Source organism: Peromyscus maniculatus, chromosome 19 (genome assembly GCF_049852395.1).
Source record: "Peromyscus maniculatus bairdii isolate BWxNUB_F1_BW_parent chromosome 19, HU_Pman_BW_mat_3.1, whole genome shotgun sequence".
In the NCBI taxonomy this organism is placed as follows: Eukaryota; Metazoa; Chordata; class Mammalia; order Rodentia; family Cricetidae; genus Peromyscus; species Peromyscus maniculatus.
Window position 1 is genome coordinate 61525401 of NC_134870.1, and position 25216 is coordinate 61550616.

General features: G+C 36.4%; 1 protein-coding gene across 1 annotated transcript; it reads right to left on the reverse strand.

Moving 5' to 3' along the window:
- Positions 1 to 21149: 21149 nt before the first annotated feature.
- Positions 21150 to 24604, reverse strand: Dynap (uncharacterized). The gene is made up of 3 exons (XM_006970127.1): positions 24548 to 24604; positions 22213 to 22293; positions 21150 to 21488 (listed from the first exon to the last, which is right to left on the reverse strand). Exons 1-3 carry the CDS (start codon positions 24602 to 24604, stop codon positions 21150 to 21152), a joined length of 477 nt encoding a protein of 158 aa, XP_006970189.1.
- Between the last annotated feature and the right edge of the window lie 612 nt (positions 24605 to 25216).

Genomic DNA, 25216 nt, shown 5'->3' on the forward strand with positions numbered 1-25216 from the left:
AGGTAATCTTATAAAAAGTCTTAAAAGAATCACAAATCTAAACTTTTATAAATGAAAAACATTCAACTCTACTTTAAATCCTCAGGGTACGTACCCACTCATCAACAGTTTTTTTGTATCAGAAAGCTGAGGGCAGAAATAAGCACAAGGAATTATCATCTTTGATTGCCAACCCATCCTAACAAGAAAGGCACATCAGCTAATAACAACCGGGCTGCTTTATTCCTGTTCCTTGACCTTAACACGTCCCTTACCCAGCTATGTGCCTTTCTAAACTTTAGATTGTTTCCCCAGGTTTTCCACCTCAAAGCTATTAACAAAAACATTTTAACATAACCTTACTAATAATTCTACATGTCTAAATTCTTCCTAATGGTGGTGCTTGAATCATTAATCTGCTCAAGCAACAATGCCTGGAAAAAGTCAATCACTACTATTGTACTTACCAGTAACACTGCCCAGTGAGGGACTAGAAACCCCCTGAGAGTTTTCATACAACCCATGGATTATGTGGGATGTGGTGAGCATGAATGCATCAATCAGAGCTATGTTCAATAACAGCATGAGGTCCTCAGGACACATAGTCCTCTCCTCGGTGGGGGGGGGGGCTTTGCCTCTCCAAGGCTCACTCAGGCGTGACTTTACCAACCACCCAGCTGTGTTTCATGAGTCCCAAAGCTGCCTGGTGGTCCCTCTGCATGTCTGCAGATTCACATTGAAGGGCTGGCAGTAGATGGATGGTCAACAATGAACTCATTGGTCTTTTTGGCATTTTTATTTGTTTGTCTTCCAATACTTTGTCATCCGGATATTTTATCCTTTTTTTCTTTTTATTTCAAACTTACAGATCTTTTGCTCCTATATTATTGCTTATGGTTTTATTTTTATGAATTCTCTGTATATGTGTATGAGTGTGTCTAAGTATAGATATGTTTCTTGTGCTTCTTCTTTGGCTCTTTTTTTTCCTGTTTTTTTGCTTTTCCTATTATTGTTTATTTGTTTTTATTTTATTTATTATTATAATTAATATTATGATAAATATTTTCAAAGCCTGTTTGTGTTCTAATGAGAGAGAGAGAGAGGGAGGGAGGGAAGGAGAGAGAGAGAGAGAGAGAAAGAGAGAGAGAGAGAGAGAGAGAGAGAGAGAGAGAGAGAGAGGGAGAGAGAGAGAGAGCTGTGTATTTGGAGAGAGGAGAGAGAGAGAAGGGCTGTGTATTTGGGGAAGTAGGGAGGGTCAGAAGGATTTGGGGGGTTAGGATTAGGAAACCCTAATAAGAATATATTGTGTGAAAAAAAATCTACTTTCAATTTAAAAAAAGAAGGAAATCAGTATAACCCAGAATGCTGCTTTCCTGTGGTGCCACACAACTCAGGGATCTTTAATGGACTTTCTAGGGCTTTAAAACTGGGGAGGTAAGCCATCTGAAGAGTAACATAATGTGGAAATAATTTGTGAAGGATACATAATGGCTCCATTCATATCTAATGTTTTCATGCCCAAGGCAAGCTCTAGCTGAATAACAATGGGGCAGTCCCTACACCAATCCATCAGGGTGCTCAGCCAGGATCACCAGACATCCCAGATTGGTTCAGAAACATTTGAATTCTTTTATGAACTGTCATCAACCATCACTGAGTCAAGTTAATTAGTAGAATCTCAGGGTCCATATCCAAGATGGACGAGTGTCTTTTTTATCTACATAACGCTGTATAATTGATTTCTCATGGCTTTCATGTTAAGCATCATTAACTCATGACATTCAAGGAGAAATCCTTTAGGTAAAATATTACATACAACTGTGAGCATTCTATGGAGATAATTACACAGGTAGCTATTCACAAGACAATTTGTCATGGCAACACTGAGGCTGACCTAAGATTGGACTTGGTTGTTAAGAAAATTATTTTAATGGGAGGATAGTGATATAAGATAATAAAGAACATAATAGTTTTATGCAAACTAAAGGTCTAGATTTACAATGTTTTCATTGAGTAATCAAATAAAAGTAATCATTAAGTAATTATGAATGATAATCTGCAGGCAACAAATTATGATGATGTATTGTTGAATGATCTAATTTATGGGCGAGAAAACAGATATATTCATAGTTTCAAATGATAAAAGCTAATTATTACATTGGGAACCAGAATGTTAGCACATTTACTTGACTGAAAACTGGAGTTCAGTTTTGTAAGTGCACTGGCCTGTTTGAACGTCTCAGATACTCCAAATCACGTCCTATGCTATAACTTTTGCCTGGAGCTAGCTAGCTCTGCCTGAAACACTGTTCTCCACATCGCTGGGCCTTTTTATCTTATGGATGTTGGCTTCAGTGTCACCATCTCAGGGAAGTGGTTTTTGACCCCCACCACTCAATCCAAAATCTTCCACAAGAGTGTCTTTTATTTTCTATGTCACATATTGTTTATTTCCTTCCCAGAACTTGTCACAACCCAAAATACATTTTTTTCATTATTTTTTCCTACTTGCTTGTGCTTTTATCATTTCTTCATTGTCTGTTATTTCTAACATTCTTCAGTCTCTATGTTTTCCTGGTGCACTGTTAAAACTTCAGCATTTGGGAGTGCACTGCGGAGGTGAATGCCCCCTGGATATTGGCCACAAGAAAGTGCATATGCCAGTCTGGCTTTTTCTTCTCAAATCTCGTCTTATCCGAAAGAAGCCTGACTACGTTAAGGTAGACTAGTTAGGCATCTGCCTTCAAGTTATACAAGCTTCCATCTCATGAAGCCGCAGGGGCAAGGGTACTTAAGTTAGCAGAGTGGAAGCATGGTAACTACAGCAATTCTGACATAGCAACTGGTCCCAAGATCAGGGACCCACAGCCATATACATGGCTCAGCAGCACCAAGAACTTGCCACCACAGATGTTCAGGGTCCTGACCCCCAAATGGTGCACATTATCTCTGCCATAAAAGTGTGGAAGAACAGCCTTGTCTCTTTTTGAAGATCTTGACTCAGCATGATACAGGATGTTTTTGCTTTTTATCCTAGAAGTGCCTGTTACAGATCAGTAGTCATAAACATGAACATATCACTTTCCATAGAGCTTTTGAACCAGCAGTTTGCTTATAAATAATTAGTAGCCACACATATGGAGACATGCCATGATAGAGTTATTTATGCATGCCATGTAAGTGTATTGGAATAAAGTAAATGAGTAAAGATGAATTGACTTTAGAGTTAGGCCATGAAACACAAAGAATTTACCAGGAAGATCTGAAATTGGTAGTGAGAAAAATGCTCACTGTAGTATTATAGAGTTTCAAAGTACAATGTTTCCAGACTAAACAACATTATCTTTACATTTCTAAATAATACAATTAATACATGTATTAAAACTTCTACTGTTCACCACTGGAAAACTGATTCTCAGGGAAACTTTCCAAAGAGGCTATAGCATTAATTATAGAATGTGAATGCGAAAGGCATGAAGTAGATTCATTTTTTTTAAATTGAACTCATTGTGCAATGCCAAAGCCTATATTTAAGATAATGAAAATGTATTTGAATAGTACTTATTCTACATGTTGCATAGTCATTTATGAAATATACACCAGTGCAAGTAAATACACTCAGTTCATTATTAAATGTTAATTACATCGAGACAGATTTTTTTCAGTACTAGTCCACAGGGTGGGGGACAATGCAAACAGTTTATTCTAACTGACAAAATAATGTATTTTCTACTGCTTTCATAGAAATTGATCTACAAATGTAAAAAAAAAAAAAAAAAAAAAAAAACCTTAATTTTCAGTGGCCTACTAGGCATAAGAAGAGGTAAGATGTCTTGGTAGCTTCTGAATAACGAGCAATAATCATTCAACACCAAACTGTATGCATTGTAGTAAGGGTAAAACAATAAAATCGATAAGGTAATGGAAAATAAACTAACTTAAGACCTAAATAATACTCCACTTTGTGACAAAGCTATGCGGCTCACAGTGTGGTGGTGTTTTACACTGACTTAGCAGCAAAGGATAAATCACATGACTAAGCAGCAGGTAATCAATCACATGGAAAAAGCTATAGCAGATGAGTGGCCTAAAAGGAGGTAGAGAATTCAAAGGAAGGAAAAGCGGAACAAAAAAATACTGACTTGACAGGTCAGAAATACTTTATAGAGAAAGAGAAATCAGCAGAAAAGTATATTGCAAAGGATGAGTAGACAGAAGGAACATTAAGGACTAGGAAGGGAGCCATGTTAGGGTGAAGAGTGTCCCACGGAGGGACCCCTGTACTTGGAAGAGTGGTGTCAATGCTGCATTGGAAGAACTGATAAAAATGTATTAGTTTCCCTCTTCTGACTTTTATTTGAAAATGTACCCTCCCCTATACAACAGATGCGTCAGTCGCGGAGAGATGTGGAGATGAAGGGAGAAGACCCAGACAGAAGTTGGGGCTGGAGGGGCAGAAAAAGAGAGGTAGAATACATCTTTGATTGGTTGAGGAACCAAAGGATTCTTGTGTATGTGGGTGATAGATATCAATTCAACATATTATGAAGTAAATAAAACTATTTATAACTTGTTTGTTTAAAATAACAAATCCATTCTTTATTACATAGTGATACAACTTCTAATGAACAATAACTATATTCTCGAAGAAAAAAGTGATGAGTGATGCTGTTTTTGAAAATATCTTTAATACCCACAAAATGAAAAGAGTTGAAGTTTTGCATCACCTTTGTATTTGCAAAACTTTTATGGTGTCTGGATGAGGCAAACATTAGCCAAATCTGGCTCTCACAGATAATGGAGTTGAGAAAAGGAAATGAACCATAAATCATCATGAAGATTTCAGATATTTCTTTACAGGTATTTGTCTACAATTATAAATATCCCAAAACTCTACAAGTCATACTTTTAAAAATTTAGTCTCAACATAAAATCAGAAAATTTTTAATACGTTTCATACCACTAAATTAAAATGCATTGTGCTTTCTTACATTTTAATAAATTTATTAATAATTAATGGTTTTAGAACTGGATACCTGTCATTCAGAAAATATTGGGCTTCTGAATTCTGCTGATCTATTAAACTTTGCAATATTTTATTATAGATTAATTATCAAACCATGTGATTACTATCACCATCCATCTCATCAAAACACCCTTTGCCTTGTGAGAAAGCATCTAGAATAGAGGTTTCAAGTTTTTGGAAATTCTAAATTCCATGTAACATTTCATTTTTTGAGAAGTTCGTGAATATTTGCCATTATTCTTCTCATTATTCATTTTTGAAAAATAGGCTTCCAAATATCCAAATCTGGACAATCACTGTATGTAATGCAATCATAAAATACAGCTCATTTGGTTCTATTCGATGTATAATTCAAACACTGGTCCAAGTTCTTTACCTCAAGGGCTTTATGTGTGTCCCACTTCATTTTACAGAATATTGAACACTCGTAGTTTATCTGCAGGTTTCAGTCCTTGCCCTTGTCCTTGAGGTAGGTGGTGCTCCATTTATCTGCTTTTTCTTGCCAGAGTGGGCTAGCAGTAAAGGGTCACCTTAATCCTGAGTAAAAAATCTTCAGAAGCAGGAAAGCCTGGAGTGAAAGCAAGTTAACGATCTGCACATCTATAAACTTAAGGCAACCTCAATAAACAAGTGTTTTGTGTGTGTTTCTTTTCTTTTTCATTAATTTGTTTTTCTTAGGAATCATGTTAACTTCAGAAAAACGAATATTTTATGAGAGTATAATATGGAATATAACTTGCATGCTCTATTTTTGATATAGTAATTTTAGTATATGTTTTCTATATTTGAGATAATTACTAGTAAAGGTAAATTATATTTTGGGCAAGTTTAGTTAAATTTTACATTATAATTACTCCTTTTCTGTGTTAGTATAAATAGACATTTTAAGGCGTTAACTACATCATCATTCTTTGTAGAAGTGAAATTCATCACACAATGAAGCAGACACTTTAAAAATTATACTTGACAAGTTCAAATTTCTCAAACATGAGTGGAATTATAAGAAGCAACAAAATGTAACTTTTTGCAAACATGGAAAAAGGATTCTTAAAATTCCTCACTCATGTCATATAGCAGACATGAATGCAACAGACCTTCCTCTTTTAACAGTTAATTGTTGCCTTTTGACTAAACTACGAGGTCTTACTTAGTTGAAGAACTTATGCTTCCCCATATCATAGCTGATGCTCTGTGTGTCAGCTCATAGCCCCCTTGTGGATGCTTGATTACACTTTTTCTCATCCCTAAGGGCATTGAACATCTGTTTTTTACTTTCTTCTGCTGGCCTAGAATCTTATTACTCTCCTTCATGAATGACTGTAGGCAGATCTTTTTAGTCTTGGATCTAATTAATATATTCAGACACTAATCTCTGAAAGACAGATACAGGAGAGGGCTGGATTCTACACAGGAGAAATAGGAGCTAGCATTTAATACCTAAAATGATCACTGGGTAGCTAGCTTAATACCCAAGAGAGATATTCAAATTTTCAAAGTCTGCAGAGATTAAAAAAAAAAATCAGATAGGAAACTTTTACAGAACCCTTCACTAAAGATACACCCTTCTGATGACACTTCCTCTCTATTGTGTCTTGAAGTACTTCTGTGAATTTTTTGCATATTTTCTTTTCTCTTGCTAATACCCTTCTTATCATCATCTCCACACTAGTGCTCTATAGGATGTGTATGAGATGTTTTTGCCTTGCAATATTGTGATGTCACTTAAAAGCATCATAAGATATAATGTTGCATGGGGCATTGGTATAGTTTTTGATACCTTGAATAATGGACAAAAAGGAACTAGGACTCAATATTGTAAGGTATTTATTAAATGATTAGGGGAGTACATGAATTTTACATACAAAACATATATAAGAAAATGAAGTCTGAAGAATCACACACCAAAATATTGATAGTACTTACCTTTGAGCTGTGGTAATTAAAAAAAAAATCATTTCCTATTTTTAGTCAGTTATTTTCTGTGAACAAGATTATTTTCAAGTTGAAAAAAATATAAATATATAGAAGTATAAAATACAAAATACACTTGACTTTATCTTTGTCAGTCCCAACTAAGGAATCAAAACTATCTTTCACTTTACAACTCACAGGAGTATTGAAACTGGTTTAAAAAAAAATGTGTGTTCTCCAAGAAACAAGCAAACAAATATCCTCAGGAAAGGCCTCCACTCTCATTAGTCCCTGTATACCATTTACAGACATATCTTTTACAGAGCAGTGAGTATATTACTATTTGCTCCCATAAAACAGAAGGGCTGTGCCAGGGTCATGATTCCTAGTTGTCAGTGGGAGGTTAGACAACAATTCTTTTCATCTTCAAGCAAAAACATGCCTCTGTGATAGGATTGCCAAGCAGGATACTCATCTTTGAAGAAGAACTTGCTCAATCAGTAGGCTTCCTCCAATCATCTCAGTGATGATTCAGGCTTACTGTAGATAATGGTTGAGACATCAAGGCGCATCATTTCTTGAGAGCTGCTTTGTGTTGTCAGAAGCTCTGGGCCTCTGGCAAGACTCAATGCAGAAGAGACAGGAGCATCCCCAGAGAAAGCATATCATTTGGGAACAACTAAGGAGTCTAGTAGGGAGTGGCACTGGGCAGAGCCTGGCTGGGAGTTTCTCATCTTCCTTAAGAATGCATCTCAGGGTCAGATGGATGCTGTCTCTTTCATGGGTTTTCCCACATGACCTGGTTTTTCCTGCCCTGGTTGATTTTGAGCTGTCCAAAGATTTAGTGTGTTTGGGTGCTACTTCCTAATTGTAACAAAACAGCTTTAGTGTTGAAAGACACGAAGCAACTGATTTGATTTTGTTAACTCCTGAAGAGAAAAAGAGAAGCAACATGCTGTTGCATCTTCACTAAAATCACAGGCAAAAAACTCAGAGGAAGTAGACAAATGGGAGTTTCACCAACTTGAAATGAAATTCAAGGGTTAGTGAAATAACTTCTTAACTGTAGGAAGCAAATTACAGTTTAGGGAGGCAGTGACCATATATGGTATGTAACTAAAGGGGAGAATGCAGGGAGAAAGAGAATGACTTCATGCTGACATACCAATGACTTTTCTCTGAGACAATTTGTGACAATAGGTTGGAAGGCACCCCTAGGGAAAGCAGTAAGTATGTTACTTCAAATGCTCAGACTTTAGTTGTGTGGTTTAAGATGTAATGTTAAAAAAAATAATGGCTACTTTAATAAATCAAACTATCTCAATTTGAACAAAGCTTACATTTCTAGAGCTAGTACTGTATTTTCTATGTTTAGAGCTCTTCAATTCTAGTCACAAGTGTTTGATTTGGTTACTTCTCTTATTCAGAAGGGTGACTTTCTCCCTCCCTTTGGGTGTTTACCATAAGCCAGTATTGCTCATGTATTGCTTTGGAAATTTGTGTATTCTATATTAATATTCAGTTACAACTGGTGAGCCTAAAACCTGTTCACACATACTAGAGACTGGACCAGCAAGAATGTTATTGAAGTGGTTATATATTCTTCAGAGCCTGGTAACTGCTGGCATAATACATATATACAAGTTAAGCTACATAAAGATGGAAATTACACAAAGAATCTGGATACTGCATATTATTACATCGTCTTTGGGATTTTTAACTGCAGAGAGACATTTGATTGTAGGGGCTACTAAGTTAAACCAACACATATATTTTAAAGGTATCTTGACTTCAAAATTTATGTCCAAGAATATGTTGCTTTGGAAAAGATGTTCTGCTTTTCTTTCCACCAAAGATGAGAAGCTGTGGATTCCTTCCAGGTTAATATGGTTCCATCAAGGAAGACCGCCTGAGGGATCTCCAGATGATTCAACATCCAGAACAGCTTCAAGGCAACTGGCTCAACAATACAGCCTTACAGACTACTCCAATCAGGACTTGAACATATTTCTAAAATTTTCTTTGTGTCCCCATAAGACTACCAGTGCCCCCAATCAGCAGGAAGTAACCTACAAAAATTGTGACCACGTTCCCCCAAAATAGATTATGGATGTTTGTCTTTGTTTAGGGGTTGGTTACAAATAGTTATTGGTCAAAGTCAATCCTTTCTAAAAGAAGAAAGGGCAGTATGATATAGAAATGTATGATATAGAAATGATAGGATAAAAGAGTTGACTATTACATCTATATTAAATCTATTTAATTTAAAAAACAACTGTTAATCTCAAAATACTTTACATTGGTATGGATTTTGGTTTATTAATACAAATTTAAGGTCAATTTTGTTATACTATATGTATATTTCTACTCTTATTTAAGGTATTATGTTTATGCAACTCATTTAAAATTGTAATACATAATTAAGAAACATAAATTAATAGTCATCTATAATAATCAAACTTACAGCCATGTTAGTTAAGTTTCCTAGGTATACACAGATATATTTCAAATAGGTAGATAATATTCTAACGCTTCAAAGACCTACAGAATATGACATTTAAAATGTTTTAAGAACTTAGACTTTTCTGGACAATGAGATATGTCTGCTTCTAGCAACACCAATCTACCTCAAAGAGGATGATTGGGCATCAGAGAAACTCATTATGGAGTTTGATTACAATATGTAAAAGGCTAGACATTTGGGCAAGAAACTGTTCTTGCCTGGACTGCTTGACAGTATGTTACATAAACTAGACATGCAGGACCCATAGGAAAATGACTACTGAACTTTGACAAATCAAGGTCAGATGGTCCCTCAGGTTCCAGCTTCACAGAAGAAACTGCCAGACATTCTACAAGACACAGAGGAAAGCAACTGATAAACTTTGCCCATATGCGAGACAACCCTTCAAATTTCCTACTTCACTAAAAAGTCTGCTAGAGACTCTAGGCCTGTAGACTGAAAATGAGTGCCCCAATGTTGCAGAGGAACTTTAGGTGATTGTCCAGGCAGCCAGCTGTCTCTGTCATTTCTATAATTTTTTAAGTTGCTTACAATGCACTTCCTGTTTACTTAGATATTATATCCTTCTGGGGTCTTTGATAGAGTTGAGACTAGATAGTTATAGCTTTCCTTAATTATGATAAAAGGTAAATTAGATATAAAACTTTAGGCTCACATAGATAGGATAGATGATAAATTATTTTCTTTAATTTTGCCAAATACAAATAGACTAGATATTATAACTATAATTCTTGCTTGATAACTGTTTGTTATATACAATTTTACTGTGTTAAGGTTAAAACCATCCTTTTTGATTAGACAGAAAAGGGGCTGTGCTGTGGGATGTCTTTCTGTACAGTGAATGTATGTTCTTCCCATTGGCTAATAAATAAGAATAAGCTGTTTTGGCCTATGGCAAGGCAGCTTAGAGGCAGGTGGGAAATCCAAGCAGAGATACAGGAAAGAGAAAGGCAGGATGAGAGAGATGCCAGCACACCGCCCAAGGAGCATCAAGATGCCAGGAGACTGAAAACACCACAGCCACATGGCAACACATAGATTAATAAAAATGGATTAATTTAAGATGAAAGAGCTAGCTAGCAAGAAACTTGAGCCATAGGCCATGCAGTTTGTAATTATTAATAAACTTCTGTGTGTTTGCTTGGAACCAAGCAGCTGCAAGAGGAGGCAGAACACAGGAAAACTTCCCACTAAATTTATATATTCTTCAGAGCCTGGTAACTGCTGATGCAATGCATATGATATATTACTATTTTTCTAAACATTTCACACCCAAATTGGTCAATGGCTTTTATTTTCCTCTCTGTGCATTACCACATTCAATGAAAAGGGAGGCAGTTCAGTCACAGAAAACAGAAAGTGCATGTGTCATGCTTTGTACATTTAACATGTGCATGGTCATATATATTTAGTACATTTTACATGTGCACATGTCATGTTAGTATATTTAACATATATCTTACCTCAGCTAAGCTGAAGATTACTTATTTCCTGACATTAATTTCGAGTTTAATTTCACTGTGTTGTTCAGGGTAAACATGCATTTATTTTTTTTCTTTTTAAGAAGATAAAATCACAGATTCATAACAAAAATCTCTTCAAACTATTTTCTTGAAAAATATTTGATTTTATCAGTCTACAATGTCTTTCCATCTAATTTTGAACTACAAGGTGTATAGCAAATGGGCTTTACCTGTGTATTTAGATTTAATTTCTGTTGCTATCACTGGTAGTTTAATCATCAAGATTACATTTTGAGTGTTTTGAATTAGATCTATAGTGCTTCCATAAATCTTCTCCTTGGTCTGCCTATTGGGTAGATAAGGAAATAGAGACTACCTGGATTTTTCCTTTGAGAACTGAGAGTAAGATGGTGATAATGAATTTAAAAGGCCAGAAATCTCCTCTGCTCACATTTCGGGGTATGAAAGATGTTCATTGCCTTAGGCAGACCAGATCTGGTTGACCAACTTTAGAAGATGAGGAAAAAGCTGGATAAAGCCTCTAAAGTCATACATCAGGACAAGGATGAAATACACAATCAAAAGTTTAGCTACAAAGCACTGCTAAACCTACTATTTCTGTATTTTCTGTCAACCAAAAAGAAGAAAAGTTGGGGTCTACAGTGCACAACAAATAAAAGCACACACACACACACACACACACACACACACACACACACACACACACACGAGTGCCTTTCCCATTCCCATCTGCAACTTTAATAAAATGATAAACTACCAGTGATGGCAGCAGCAGAGGTTAGAGAAAGGCATCTGATCCCCTGGAGATGGAGTTGCAGAGGGTTGTGAGCTGCCTAGTGTGAGTGCTGGAAACTGAATGGGTCCTGTGGAAGAGCAGCCCATGCTCTTTAACTGCAGTACCATGACTATGGCTCCTTGGTCTTGCCATTCTTAAACTTTTCCATGCAGGGAGTAGTTGGAGTGCTTCTCTCTTTTACAAAAGTGTTATTATGAATAGCTTTGCACGTGTCTACCTGCAACCTTAATTATTCATTATAAGTTTTAAGAGAAGACAGACTATATTAAAGGCTGTGAGCACTGAAATAGGTCTTGAGAAATGTGACTTTTTAGACAATGGAAAATATTATTAGTGATTGTTTCTGGTACTAAAACTAATTCTCTGTGCATCCATATATTTCTTTGAATTGTTTAATTTTTCTTTGCATGATGGACATGTTTGACTTCTATTAGAAGAATCATTTAAACAAGCAAGCAAGTTCCTAAACAATCTTAAGGCCCACCTCAACTGCTGCCCCTTCCAGAGAGCCTTGATCTATTTTCCCAGAAAAGAATGTCTGCAAATGCAGAGATCAGGACTCTGATCCCTCACACACTGGGTTCTTTTGTTTTTCATTACAAATGAGAATAACTTGAGGATAGACATTTTAAAATGTTCTCTTATTTTTCCACTCATTTTAACATAGTGAATATGTAAGCAGAGCTTTCAAACCAAAACAGTAAAGCAACAGTATCAAAACACATTCCTCTACTTCATAAAACATACATTAAAAATTGTAAATTTTAACTACATGTTTATATTGTTGAGCGCCAGAGCTTATTGTTCTTCTTTCACCCCTCCCAGCCTCTAGTAGTTACTGTTCTGTATTGAAACCAATTATTCTTATAGCATCTTCATGAGAACATGCCATGTTTGTTTAAAAAAAAAAACAGTAATGACAAAGAGATGGGCATTTAAATCGCCTTGATTTGATCAATGCACATGGTATACAGGTGTATCCCTCATACACATGTGCACTTATTAAATGTTAATTAAAATGTGATGACAGCTGTGATGGACTAGCCCTGTAATCTCAGCACTTAGAAGGTTGAGAAAAGAGGATAGTGAGTTCAAGGCCAACCCTGGACTACAGAGGTTGATGCTATTTTAAACATAATCTTAAAACTTAAAAAAAAATGTTTGGGATTTGGTGTGATGAATCATACATGTAATCTTAGCAAACATAAGAGAGTTGCTATGAGTTCAAGGCCAATATGGGCTCTACAGTGAATCTGAAGCCAGCCCAGGCTACAGAATGAGACTTGGTCTTGAAAAAACAATCAACAAGAAAAAAATTTTGAGGACATAGAAATACTAACTGCCCCACTCATCTGTAATATATTATACATATAAATAGGAATATCACATGGTGTCACATAAGTGTGTATATTTTAGGTAATAATATTTGAAGAAACAGTCATGGGGAACGGTTGGTACCTCACCATAGTTCAGTAGTTTTCATGGAACTTGCCTAGTGCTTCACACCCTACTCTGTAGCAGATGAGCCTTCTTGTAAATGGTGCAGAGTGGCAGAGCAAGGCATCATTGTCCTTAAGACTGGTGTCTACTAGAGCTATTCTTATCCATATACAGGCTAGGTGTGGCTGTGTTCCAATCATCACCATCTATTGGCAACCAGAACCATGTAGGAAATAAGGTCTCCCAATCCAATTGTCCTTATTCCTCTGAATTCTTACTGCCTTAGAAACTTCTTGGGAGTTCCAGCAGCACCTAATGCCGGTGACTATCCCATTCTGCATAACAGAGTCTTGCAGCTTTTCCATCAGTGATGATTTGTATTCCTCATATTCCATCGTTGTTTTTGAGACTGCTAATCTCCTGTAATTCACAGTGGCTTAGAAGACTATTCTTTGAAATTTTTACTCACTCTGATGCATAATGTAGGGATTAATAGCTTGCCTATAGATGACAAGCTAGGAGTCAAAAGACACTCCACCTTCCGCAAAGGAAAACTGACCTAGTTAGGAGTCATGGGAAAATGAGATCAATATGGGGTGCGGGCAGTGAGAGGTAGCCAGGAAGGGTCTGAGTCACGATTAAATTTAAGGGGGAAAGGACATTTTAAAAAAATCATCCTCTCATAAGAGAGCCAGGATAAACAGTGATATAAGGAGAAGCAGGCTAAATAACAAAACAGGGTCAACGTAATACTCTACTAGAAACCACATCCCTAAGCTTTCCCCTGCCTGGAGGACTGTTTTGGGCTAAGACACTGAAGGGCACACTGAAACGCAGATACACTGGTTTGTCTTCAAGCCAGGCTTAATGGGGGCTCAGGAGAGACCACCTTGATGTAGGTTATCGGGAGGTGAGCCTAGGGCAGATAAATAGCTGTTGTCCCTGGAAAACACCTGCTCCCCAAGCAGGGAGATTCAAAGCAGAAAAGTGATTCTCGAAGAAGGTATCAATGAAAGAAGCACTGCATTTTTGTCTCAGAGGAACCCAGAGACAAACTATCAGTAATCCAGGTACTTCAAATGAAAACTGATTTAACAATGCCTGCCAAATGGTAAAGCCCATAATGGACGGAATCATTTTTCTACACAAAACTATTAAACTATATAATCTGCACAACTACATTATAACTCCTTATACATGTAGTCCTTACAACTATATAAGCAATATGCTACTATTATTGCCCTTTAACTAATGGGCAACCCACATTGGACCTTGAGGAAGTCACAATTAATGCATGGAACTTGTTTTGATAGTCTATTTTTTTTTGTCCCCAGAACCCATGTTTCTAATCAGAGTGGATGAAGCCTCACTCTTCTATAGTAAAAATATACTAGCACCAATTCCTGGTGGTTCTTCCAACTCATAAAAGAAAATAAATAATAATAATCCCAGCTTTCCTTGGGATGGCCCTCATGACTGCAGACTGCCCCCATGCCTGTGACACTGGATTACCTTGAGAACAACTTTAGAAACAAACTCAGTGCCCAAGTTTATACACAAAGATGCTGATGACTAGGAAGGTTAAGAGATCCCCTGCTGAGGGGCATGCAACTGGGAAGTAGAAAAGAAAGACTCCTCAAATCTCTTTTAGTCTTTCATGCCCAATATTGAGAACCACAGTTTGTGATGTTCTGTGAGGAAGTGGAGGCAAACTATTCCTTTTGTGAGATGCTCCCATTTCTCAAAAGAAATCTTGGCACAAGAACACTCTGGTGGGGTGTTGATTTGGGTTGTTAGGTAGATAGGGAGATGGGGAAGAGCTGGGGAAGAAGTAACTGTGGTCAGAATATATTATATGAAAACAATCTATTTTCAATTTTTTAAAAAATTGAAAAACAAAACAAAAAGCATACCGGTTGGGGAGAAGAAAGACATGATGAAGCATTTGAGCCCATCTCCTTGCCCTTGTCCAGGCTGTAGATCAGTATACTGTAGTCTGTTGTTGAAAGCCATGAGATTAACTGCGCATAGGTTATTAAGATGTCCTTGGGAAAACGCTCTGTGAGAATCCCAAGTGCTACAGAATTACAACATAAGAACAGACCTCAGTTTATTTTTTAACATCTTGATTCTCTGAATTATAAAGATCCTCATAGTAAAAAATGTTATTCATTTTTAAAAACTATTTGTTGTTTTAAGAGAAATAACAGTGTAATTATCTCGCTGTGGTTTAGCCTTTGAACAGCATATTCTGTGTTATTCATGACAGGAGGTAGATCTTTTAATCTCCCATCCAAACTTCACCTCAAAACACTTCCAGGTTTTTCTGAATACATGTTACTTTTTATTCCACCAGGTTCTAACCTGTATGGAGCCTTGAGCAATTCAAGAATAAAGCTTCCCTACATTTCAATTCTCTCATGACAGTTTTTTTAATTGGATAGCATTATCAGTTGAATTTTCTCATTATATATCAACTTCTAATTGAAAGAGGAGAAATGGTAACAACTGGACCAGGTGACAGTTCAAAACCCATTCATGATTTAAGGATTTCACCATTATCTCAGATTGATTGACAGCACTAGTTAATATCTACTTAATGGCTGTCACGTGCCAGGCTACTGTTCCATGTGCTTTACATGTATTATTTCACTTAGATGCACAGTAGCCCTACAAAATACATAGTGTTTTATCCTCTCTTTCTAGGTGAGAAATGGAGGTCTAGAAGTGTGATCTACAATTCCCAAGATCACATAGTAACTGAGAATGCTAAAGTTCAAATAGTGGCTGCTTAGTTGTCAAGTTTGAACATCTTAAATCCTATACTAGTCTTCAGTGAGACTTGAAAGAAGAAAAAATAAATCTCAGTGGCAGTGAAAGGTAAAATTAAAGATATGATGGAAAAATATCAAGAGAAAAATGTTACTAGAGAACTGCATTTTACTTCTTCCATTTGGAAATATAATGCATCAAATAAATAGAACCAATAAAAAGTGACTTGAACACATCCATGAATATAAACAAACAGTCAAATGTTAATCAGAAATTGTTTCATGCTGAAGCAGAGTCCCATAATTTTAGTTATAATCTCAGCTTTAGGCACCAATGCACCAATGACATCCACAAGGTAAAAAGATTAAGTACTTTGCACTATGCCTGCATGCCCCACAGCCCTCCAAAGATTGTTCCAGCTCCAGTCCCTTTCCAGGTGGAGAGCTTGGATTGGACGATTCATAAGGCTCTTCTAGCTGCGTGATGTCTCTGTGATATTTTCGGTGTGTACACATCTTTATAACACATGTGCTTTGTTCTTCTTGCCAGCACAGGGCTGGGCTCCTTGGGGTTGTACAAAGGTTGGAAGGCATGAGCCACTCCTTCAGGGAGGGATTGTTGTTGGTCACCAGTGAAGGTGAGCTTCCTGGAGACATGAATCCTCAGCCAGTGAGGTTGCCACCTAAAGTCAGCTCATCCTATCATTGTAAATGACTCATGATTATTAGACATCCTCATAATTTTGTAACTGTTAGATGTTTATTCAAGAATTATAAATAAAACCTGGGGATCATGAAGAGATTAGAGACAGAGAAAAATGCTTGCATATTTTTCTTAATTTCCTAATGTAATTACTGTCAGATTCTTGGTTGTCCCCAAAATTCATTGTCCTTGTTTTCTACATAAGTACAACCCATATTGTTAGACAGAGACATCCATACATGCTCTTAGCCCTTTTGTGGCAACCAAACATGGTCAAATGACTAATTCCTGGAAACAGAAAATAATAGAATTGTATAAAAATTTGGGGAGGATTTGCTCTATGGAGTAGGTAACTTCCTTTATTCAGGATCAATTTTCAATTATGATAAACTTTACATTACAGACTGACAGAAGTGTCTTTGAGTCAGGAATTTGGAAGCAATGATTTGTAGTTTCTTGTTCCATTTATAAGAGGAGTGATAGCTCCGTCTAGGTCAGACACAAATCTAGCCACAAATACACCTGATAGCACAGAGCCTGTGCACATAATGTTCTGACAAATCAAACTAAACTTCAGAGTACATGTATACTCACAGAAAAGACATGACACACTTTCCAGAATGGTTTTAGCTTCTTCTCTCTGTTGTTATACCATGTATTTATTTAACATGTTTATTTAGTTTGTTTTATGCTTTGAAGTCTTTCACAGACATTGAAAATTCATCTTGTTTGATTTGCACAAAGGTAATATGAAGAAGAAAATGCACACAAAATAGAGGTAAACAGAAAATTATAAAAAGTTGTCAGCTGTTTAAATATTGAACATTGTGTAAATAATTTTTAAATGCATTGCTGCCACTAGAGATCAGTGGGTAAGTGTTGAAGTGATAAATACCAGAAAGTATGATGACTTTAGTATGTGTTGAGTTAATCTCTGAAACCAGCCAAGCTTTAGATAAGGTGGTAGATACGCTAAATTACTTGCCTACTAAATGTGCACACCTCATCCAGTATTGTCTAACATTTTAAAAATGTTGTCAGGTTAGATACTTTAACACATAAAGATAATTCCCACAACTCTGTGGACTAGTTAATAATTTATTAAATCATTAAAACCTAAAGCAAAAGAAAAAATCAAAAATCCATTCCAATTTCCTTTTTTATTAAGCACAGAAACCTGATCATTTCAGATAATCTGAATCAGGATCCCCTCCACGACAATATTTAACCCAGAAAGTTAGTTTTCCAGCCATGATGTTACTTCTACCCTAAGAAGGCAAGCTTCCATATTGCGGCAACCTGAATCAATATTAAGCATATGATAGAAGTCTCATAACAGCTTCATATTACTCAAAATGCCTTAGAGAATACAGAACATTTTGTATTATCTTTTATTGGCAATGAATTTAAAACCTAAAGGTATCTTTATCATATCACAAAGCAAATTTTAAACTATACAAAGAAGTACACTCCAATCTAGCAAAATTAAACTTTCCTATATCAATGTACAAAAGAAATAAATTCTTAAAACCATCTGAAGAAAATGGCATGCATAATTATTTCCTTACATTTTTTAACTCTTACATAGAGTATGTGTTAAAAGTTTTTAATTCATATATCTCTCTTCATTCTTCTATTATACCAGAAAGTAATTATGTAGTACATATAATAATTCTTCAAAGACTTGGCTTTTATGTTTACCCTGAGAAGTAATAAAAAGTTAGTTTTTATTACTAACTATAGTGAACAAAATTGAAGGAATGATAGCATATCAACTACTTTTGCAAACCTCTTTCTCTACAAGATTCTAAAGTCTACTCTAAATTAACTGGCCTATTATCTCAGCAGACAAACCTAGAATTATATGTAACTCACCCATTTTTTTTTAATTTGTAATCTGCACCTTTGGCTAACAGCATTCCTTGTCAATTCAGTCTGGTTTTGTAGGGTTAGCAATCAGAGGGTAGGGAGGCAGCTTACTTTACCACATGAATTCTTTTCTTATGCTTCAAGTATTAGTCACTCAGAACATGGGTACCATTGAACAAATGATAACGTGGAAGCACAGAGCAACTTAATGGTTCAAATTTTTCTAGGTAGATGCTTAAAATAGCTGTAGAGATCAAGCAACATATGAAACTTGAGGATGATATCAAGAGTGCTCACTAGAAAGTGTGGTGTAAGTGCACGTAAATATATCCCTTGTCTCCATCTGAAGTCTTGCTTAGTGGGTCTTTGCTTTTAATTTTATTTTATCCCTTGTATTCTCATTTTCTGTTCTAATACATATTTATTCACCTTTGTTCTACATCCAATCTTTAACTGAAACGTTCATTGTTTATTTCTCATTGATTGTTAGTTTTTCTGAATTCCCCAATATGAAGATCCTTTCTGTACAGGTCAATGGGTATTTATTAATTTTTAAAAGTAACTTTAATGAACAGCTGAGCTGTTCCTCTCACTAGTGGCATGGGAATGCTTTTAAAAAAGTCAAATACGAGAGACTAGGAAGGAATTCCAGTGGCTAGATGGCAGATAGTGGCTAGAGAATTAGCAAGCAGGAACCTACATTGAGCAGGGTCCATGCAGCAGTCTCTATTCCTGTTGGAGTTCTCATTGCAGTATATCTCTGCTCGATAGTGTTCATGGTTCTATAACTTGCTGTGTGCATACTTTTGGAGAAGAAAAAAATATGCCTCGATCTCACTTGTGAACCCTGCAAGCAAGAGCAACTGGCTTGTCAAGCTATGCCCACCTGTGCAGAATTAGCATAAATGTTATGGGAGTAACCAACTATTTTCTGATTAGATCAAAGTGCTGCTCTGTAAGATAGTAATTGTGGAAAAAAATGTATTCAGTGCCATTGACTGGGCCCAAACCCATGGCTTCCTAGGTCATAGGCTCCAGGGGTGGGGGTGGGGCTAATAATATTATTCTACTAAATTGCCACAGTAATTAACTGTCCCCTAAATTCTTATCTTTATACCCATAGATTAGTGCATCTCTTAACTTTCATCCAAGTGTCTTCTTGCAATAGATGTCAATTAACACCGATCAACTGGTCAAAGACTGTGGAGTGTTCTCAACCCTAAATGGGACATTCATCTCACACCCTTCTGCCCAAGGCTCAGGGATCTTTGTGCAAGAGCAGGCAGAAAGCTTCTAAGAGCCAGACATGGTTGGTAACTTCAAAAAAACACTGTTTCCAATACACAATAGAGCAGTCCCACAGTAACTAAGGCGACAGCATGCAAAGGAACTTTATGAACTCCAGCCTGACAAAACAGTTCAGCATAAGCAAGAGAAGGCAGATAGGAAGTACCATCACCAGTCGAGGAGCTACTGGCATTTGATAGCTTCTGGGAGATGAAGAATCAACATTCTTTAATGATGTAACTCTGGTAGAATGACCCTATTCCAAGGCAAGCACAAGCCAGGCTCAATGAGGAAAGAAGAAAAAAAATAAAAATAAAAAAAAAAAGAAAGAACCTGAAAGTTGGTTCGGAAGGGATGGGAGGATGGAAAGGGTCATTCTTGGAAGAGTTTGGAAATGAAGAATCTGTTCAAAAATACATTGTATTAAATTCTCAAAAACATTGATAAAAAATAATGCCAAAAAGGTTGATGGTACAAAAGAGACAATGAAACATTCTTTGTGTTAGCCTACGTGAGTCACTCGGGGTCTACTGAAGTTTTGTTTTTCCAATCACTTAACATAGTGAGAGCAACATTCACAGCCAAGATATGCTAAGACAGGGGGCTAGGTTGCTGAGATGTCAAAGATAACATTCAGAGATGGCATGCAAGAGTTAAGGTTTATTGAAACTTGCAAATAGGGAAGCAAGAACAACAAAAAGTCAGGCAGAGAACACCAACAAAACTCCTAAGACTCAATGCTACAGGTCAGACAAACAGCACCTCCGTCTTTCATAATACCTAACAATACATGCCCTCTACTTGATGTTACCGTCCCTGGATATCCAGGGCCACTAGGTAGACCTGGATCCCCTGTCCCCTCCATGATACTCCTTGGCCACCCCTAACTGTCTCAAGGAGAGAAGTTGGAAAGTAAGAATTTATAAGCACTAACATGATGACCTTAGCTGGCTTTATCCTTGCATGACCAGCATGCCAAGGAGTGACTCAAATTCAGAAAAAAAAAAAAATGTTCTCTTCTATAGAACAACAGTTCTATATCATGCAAGAGAGGAAGGCAGTGACCATCTAGCCAACTCTTACCCAAATTTCCTAGCCTTAGTCCTTTTTCATTGTTCCCTGACATGGTAAAAGTCTCAGAATGAGAGAACTTCTAGAAGATGGTAGTAATTGTTGAAGCCCTACCTATCTCAGGTATTACATAATCAGTACAAGACTATCACTACATGGAAAGCAGCATAGATTAGTAGAGAACTGGTTCTAACAAAGCCATGCGTTTTGAGACATCATGGCAGGGTTCAGAATCTTGAATATGTCCCCTTTCAGTGAGGAAATTGATCTGGCTTGAGGGCTGAGATTTCACACTATCTGATAATCAATGTCAACCTCATGTTCTATGGTGGTACTAGTCATCACTGTAGTAGGTGTGGGTGGGTTGGTAGGTGAGCCCGGAGTAGTTACAGTAGAAGATGGAGTGGTCTCAGTTCCAGGTGGAGGTGTTGAGGTCAGAGACGGTGTAGAAGCAGAGGTACAGGGATCCTGACGGGACCCTCCATCTGTGTGAATGACGATGGTGGTATTGTTGGGGTTGCCAAGGGGGCCAAAATAAAAGGCCAGAGCTGTAATGGCTGTGGCAACTAGACAAGCCAACAGACACATTAGAAATATTTTCCAGAGTGAACATGGGTTTTCTGGAGCCTGAAAAGCATTATGAGAGTGGTTATTTCTGCAGTTACAAAATAGTAACAGATAACAGATTTCAACTAGAATAACCTAACGTATTTCATTATTCTAAAGACTATTATGAAACCACAAATCCCCCAGCACACACACACACACACACACACACACACACACACACACACACACACACACACACACACACCTTGCCTACAATCCTGTGAGGACAATAAAATCCCTCAGTGATCCCTTTTGTATTACAGCAATAAGTTTTAATATTAAATAACTTGACTTAGAAATTATCATGATATTATCAGGAACACACTTCTCAAAGTAGATAACGTTTTCTAATTGGTAGAGACAAGTATAAAAATAAAGACATGCAGAGATAGTTGTCTTTGGAGGGTGGAAAACTCAAGGGGGCTTTTTGTTTATTTTTGCTCATTGTTTATTGTTTCTAAATTTTTTTATTAAATATTAACAATTGTGATTAAAATTACTTATTAAATATATTTTAGATGTCAGGCATAAATACAAGGGATCTCATTGAAATATGCAAACAGAGAGAGTAAATTGATTTTGATCTATAGGACCTTAAAGACACACAATCTAGTGCTATCACTTTGTAGGAGTCCTTATGTCCCAGGAGCCTCAGAGAAGTGCTAGAGAAGGGCTTGACTGTCCTATTTCATGTTATTCTTAGGAACAATAGATACATCTAGCCACCTCCCTCGGATCTTACCGGATGCAGCTCACATGTCACATGGTGTGATCTACAGCCACAGTGTGTTCCTTCAGTTGAACAGTATGGATTTCTTAATAACTATACAGAAAGAGACAGAAAGTCATTAACAATCAGATAGACAAGTCTTAAACTTTAAGAATAAGGAAAGTTTATGTGATCTGGGAACATAAATATATATAAAAACAAACACAAAATAATATGAAAATAACATGACATAAGTAAAGAACTAGGTAAATTCTATGGGTGTCATGATGGCTCAGTGATATGACACAGATGTGTGAGCATTTCACACCAGATGATCAATGAAAGAAAATAAGTTGATTGTATCAATAGATGCCCCAGTACCATTGAACAAATGTGAACATCCTGTCCTGACAAAAGGAGGCAAGCAAGATTACTCTACATGAACTAAAATTGAAGGAATAGTTCCTAAATGTGACAGGAAATGTTTACCTCAAAATAATGACCAGTATGCTTTAACAGCAAAACCTGAGAGCCATCCCATTACAGGAAGGAGAAGTGGATAATGTTTTCCTGAAAGTTCTACTCAGTACATACGGATAAAGAAAAAGGAAAGACAAAACTGCCAACATTTGCAGGATGGTCTGTTATCAGAATCTTGAATAATCAACCATATAATCTATTTAAAATAACAACTCACTTTGTTCATTGGTTGTAAACGTATAAAGAAATATACATAAGAGCCTTTGCTTTTTTGGTGGTGGGTGCATATGTACTATTCATAGTAGTAATGAAGTATATAAAATGTGTGCGAATTCACACACAAAAAAACCGTGTTTATTGAGGAAAAATGGGCAACCTTAATAAGTGTCCTCTTAGAAAAAGTGTTAGTAGTACTATAATCTGTCAGTTCCCTGAAATATAATTAATATTTATTCATTAATATATGGTTAATAAAATTATATTTTTTAAAGGAAATGCTTTAGTTGTTTGTTAAATTCCATGTGATAAAATAAACTAGAAGGATTAGATTAAATTCAATTTGAAACTAAAACAGCATAAACTTTAGGTAGGATTATGAGGGTTTTTTTTAATTGAATGATTTTTCTAAGGTTCCCAAGATAAACAATACATAATTGTCTAAAACGAGGCTCCCTTGTCTCAAGTTTAAGCACCACAAGAGGGTTCAGGCTACCTGAAACCTCAGAGTGCTGAAAATATGATAAATTCTAATCCCTCACTCCCTTCCTTCCTCCCTTCCTCCCTCCCTCCCTCCCTCCCTCCCTCCCTCCCTCCCTTCTTTCTTTCTTTCTTTCTTTCTTTCTTTCTTTCTTTCTTTCTTTCTTTCTTTCATTTTTGTTATCATGGAAGTTTGTCTTATTGTTTACTTGGCATGACTAAATACATAATGGAGTGAACTGCATCAAGATTTTCATTGTGATTGTGAGCAAAAACTATAAATCATATTCAGCAGCATATGGGGACATATGGGGACAAACTCTTAACATACGAGGTTAAAGCCATAGTGTCATGCAGCATTCTTGGAATCTGGGGAAAATATAAATTAAGTTTATGATAGCCTAGTTTTGAAAACTAAACTGCTCTCCTCTGCAATATCAATTTACAAAACAATTTTTGAGAAAATTCTAACTTTGCTGTTATTTTGTATACAAATTCTAGTTGATAAAAGTCATTTCCTTGTGTCAGAGACACAGACGTTGAACTTAAAAGTAGTTTGTTTTTCCTATAAAAAAAAAGTATATGTGAGAAAAAGAATTCAGTTTCTAACTCTGAATAGCAACATGTACTGATAAACATTTCAACTTCTCCATTTGTAAAGTGAAGGCATTAGTTTGATTATGGAACGACACCATTCAGATTTGTTTTCATGAGTCTAAGAAAAGTTGATTTGCAGAATAGTAGAGTAATAATATATTTTCAACCAAGTTCCCCCTTCCAAGAGACATTTTCTGTAATTGTTACTTTGATTATAAATAGACATTTATGTGGAAAAAGATCAACAATAAGTACTTTCAATGGACTAATTTGTGTAGAGATGAAAAAAAAATGCTTCAATATTTGCTAGCAAGATGACCCTTCCAATCATCTAACAAAGTTGTTTTTTTTTGTGGTTTTCTGTTTTTGCTTTTCATTTTTCATATGTTTTGATATAAATACTAAAATACAGCACCAAGAGTAATTCCTAGATTCTTGGGAATATAAAAACACAGTCTGGCATACTGAACAAATCCATGATAATGGCAACCAGATTGACTCTGCAAACATAGAGTTCAAAAGCCCCCTCAAGATTAGATGTTGAAACTAAGAATCTTAGACAGGAGAGTTATTAAGAGTTACCTGTAGTACTTACCTGCTCCCCCGAACTTTGCTCAACGTTCATGGTATACTGCTGCTGCTTTCTACCCATTCCGGGGTGCTGATCTCAGATGCAACTCCAACCAGCGCTACGCCACTTGTGTGGATTAGAATGAAATGCTGAACCTCTGCTAAGTTAATAACAGTGCCTTTAGTCAATGTGAATTCTATAAACTAATAGTTATTTGTCTTCTTGGAAAAGGTCAAAAAGTCACAACACAACTAGACAAAGGAAAAATAGAGGCACTGGCTGCTTTTAAAGTACCATGGAGGAGATGTTCTCTTCTATGTGAATGACTTTAGGGTGCTGGGAATATATAAGCTCTTGCTCCCTTGGTTTCACGCAATTTCTCACAGTTTAGGAATCCTGTGAGGCTTCTGAACATGCCTCAAAGCCACTCCCTGATTATTCATATTGAGGAATCCTATACCTAAGCAAACAGAAGGATTAGAGTGTTGACTAACTTCAAAGTGTCTAGTGATAAGACACACTGAGATTTTGGGTTTGAAATAAACTTAAGTTTCACAATAAATACAACTGTCCTCATTTTTAACACAGGAACAATCTTACACTGGTAACTTGTGTGCATTCCCTATCATGAGACAGTTTGATCATAGTGGTCACTCACTTGAAATAAACAGTTTCCCTCTAGGTTTAAGATTG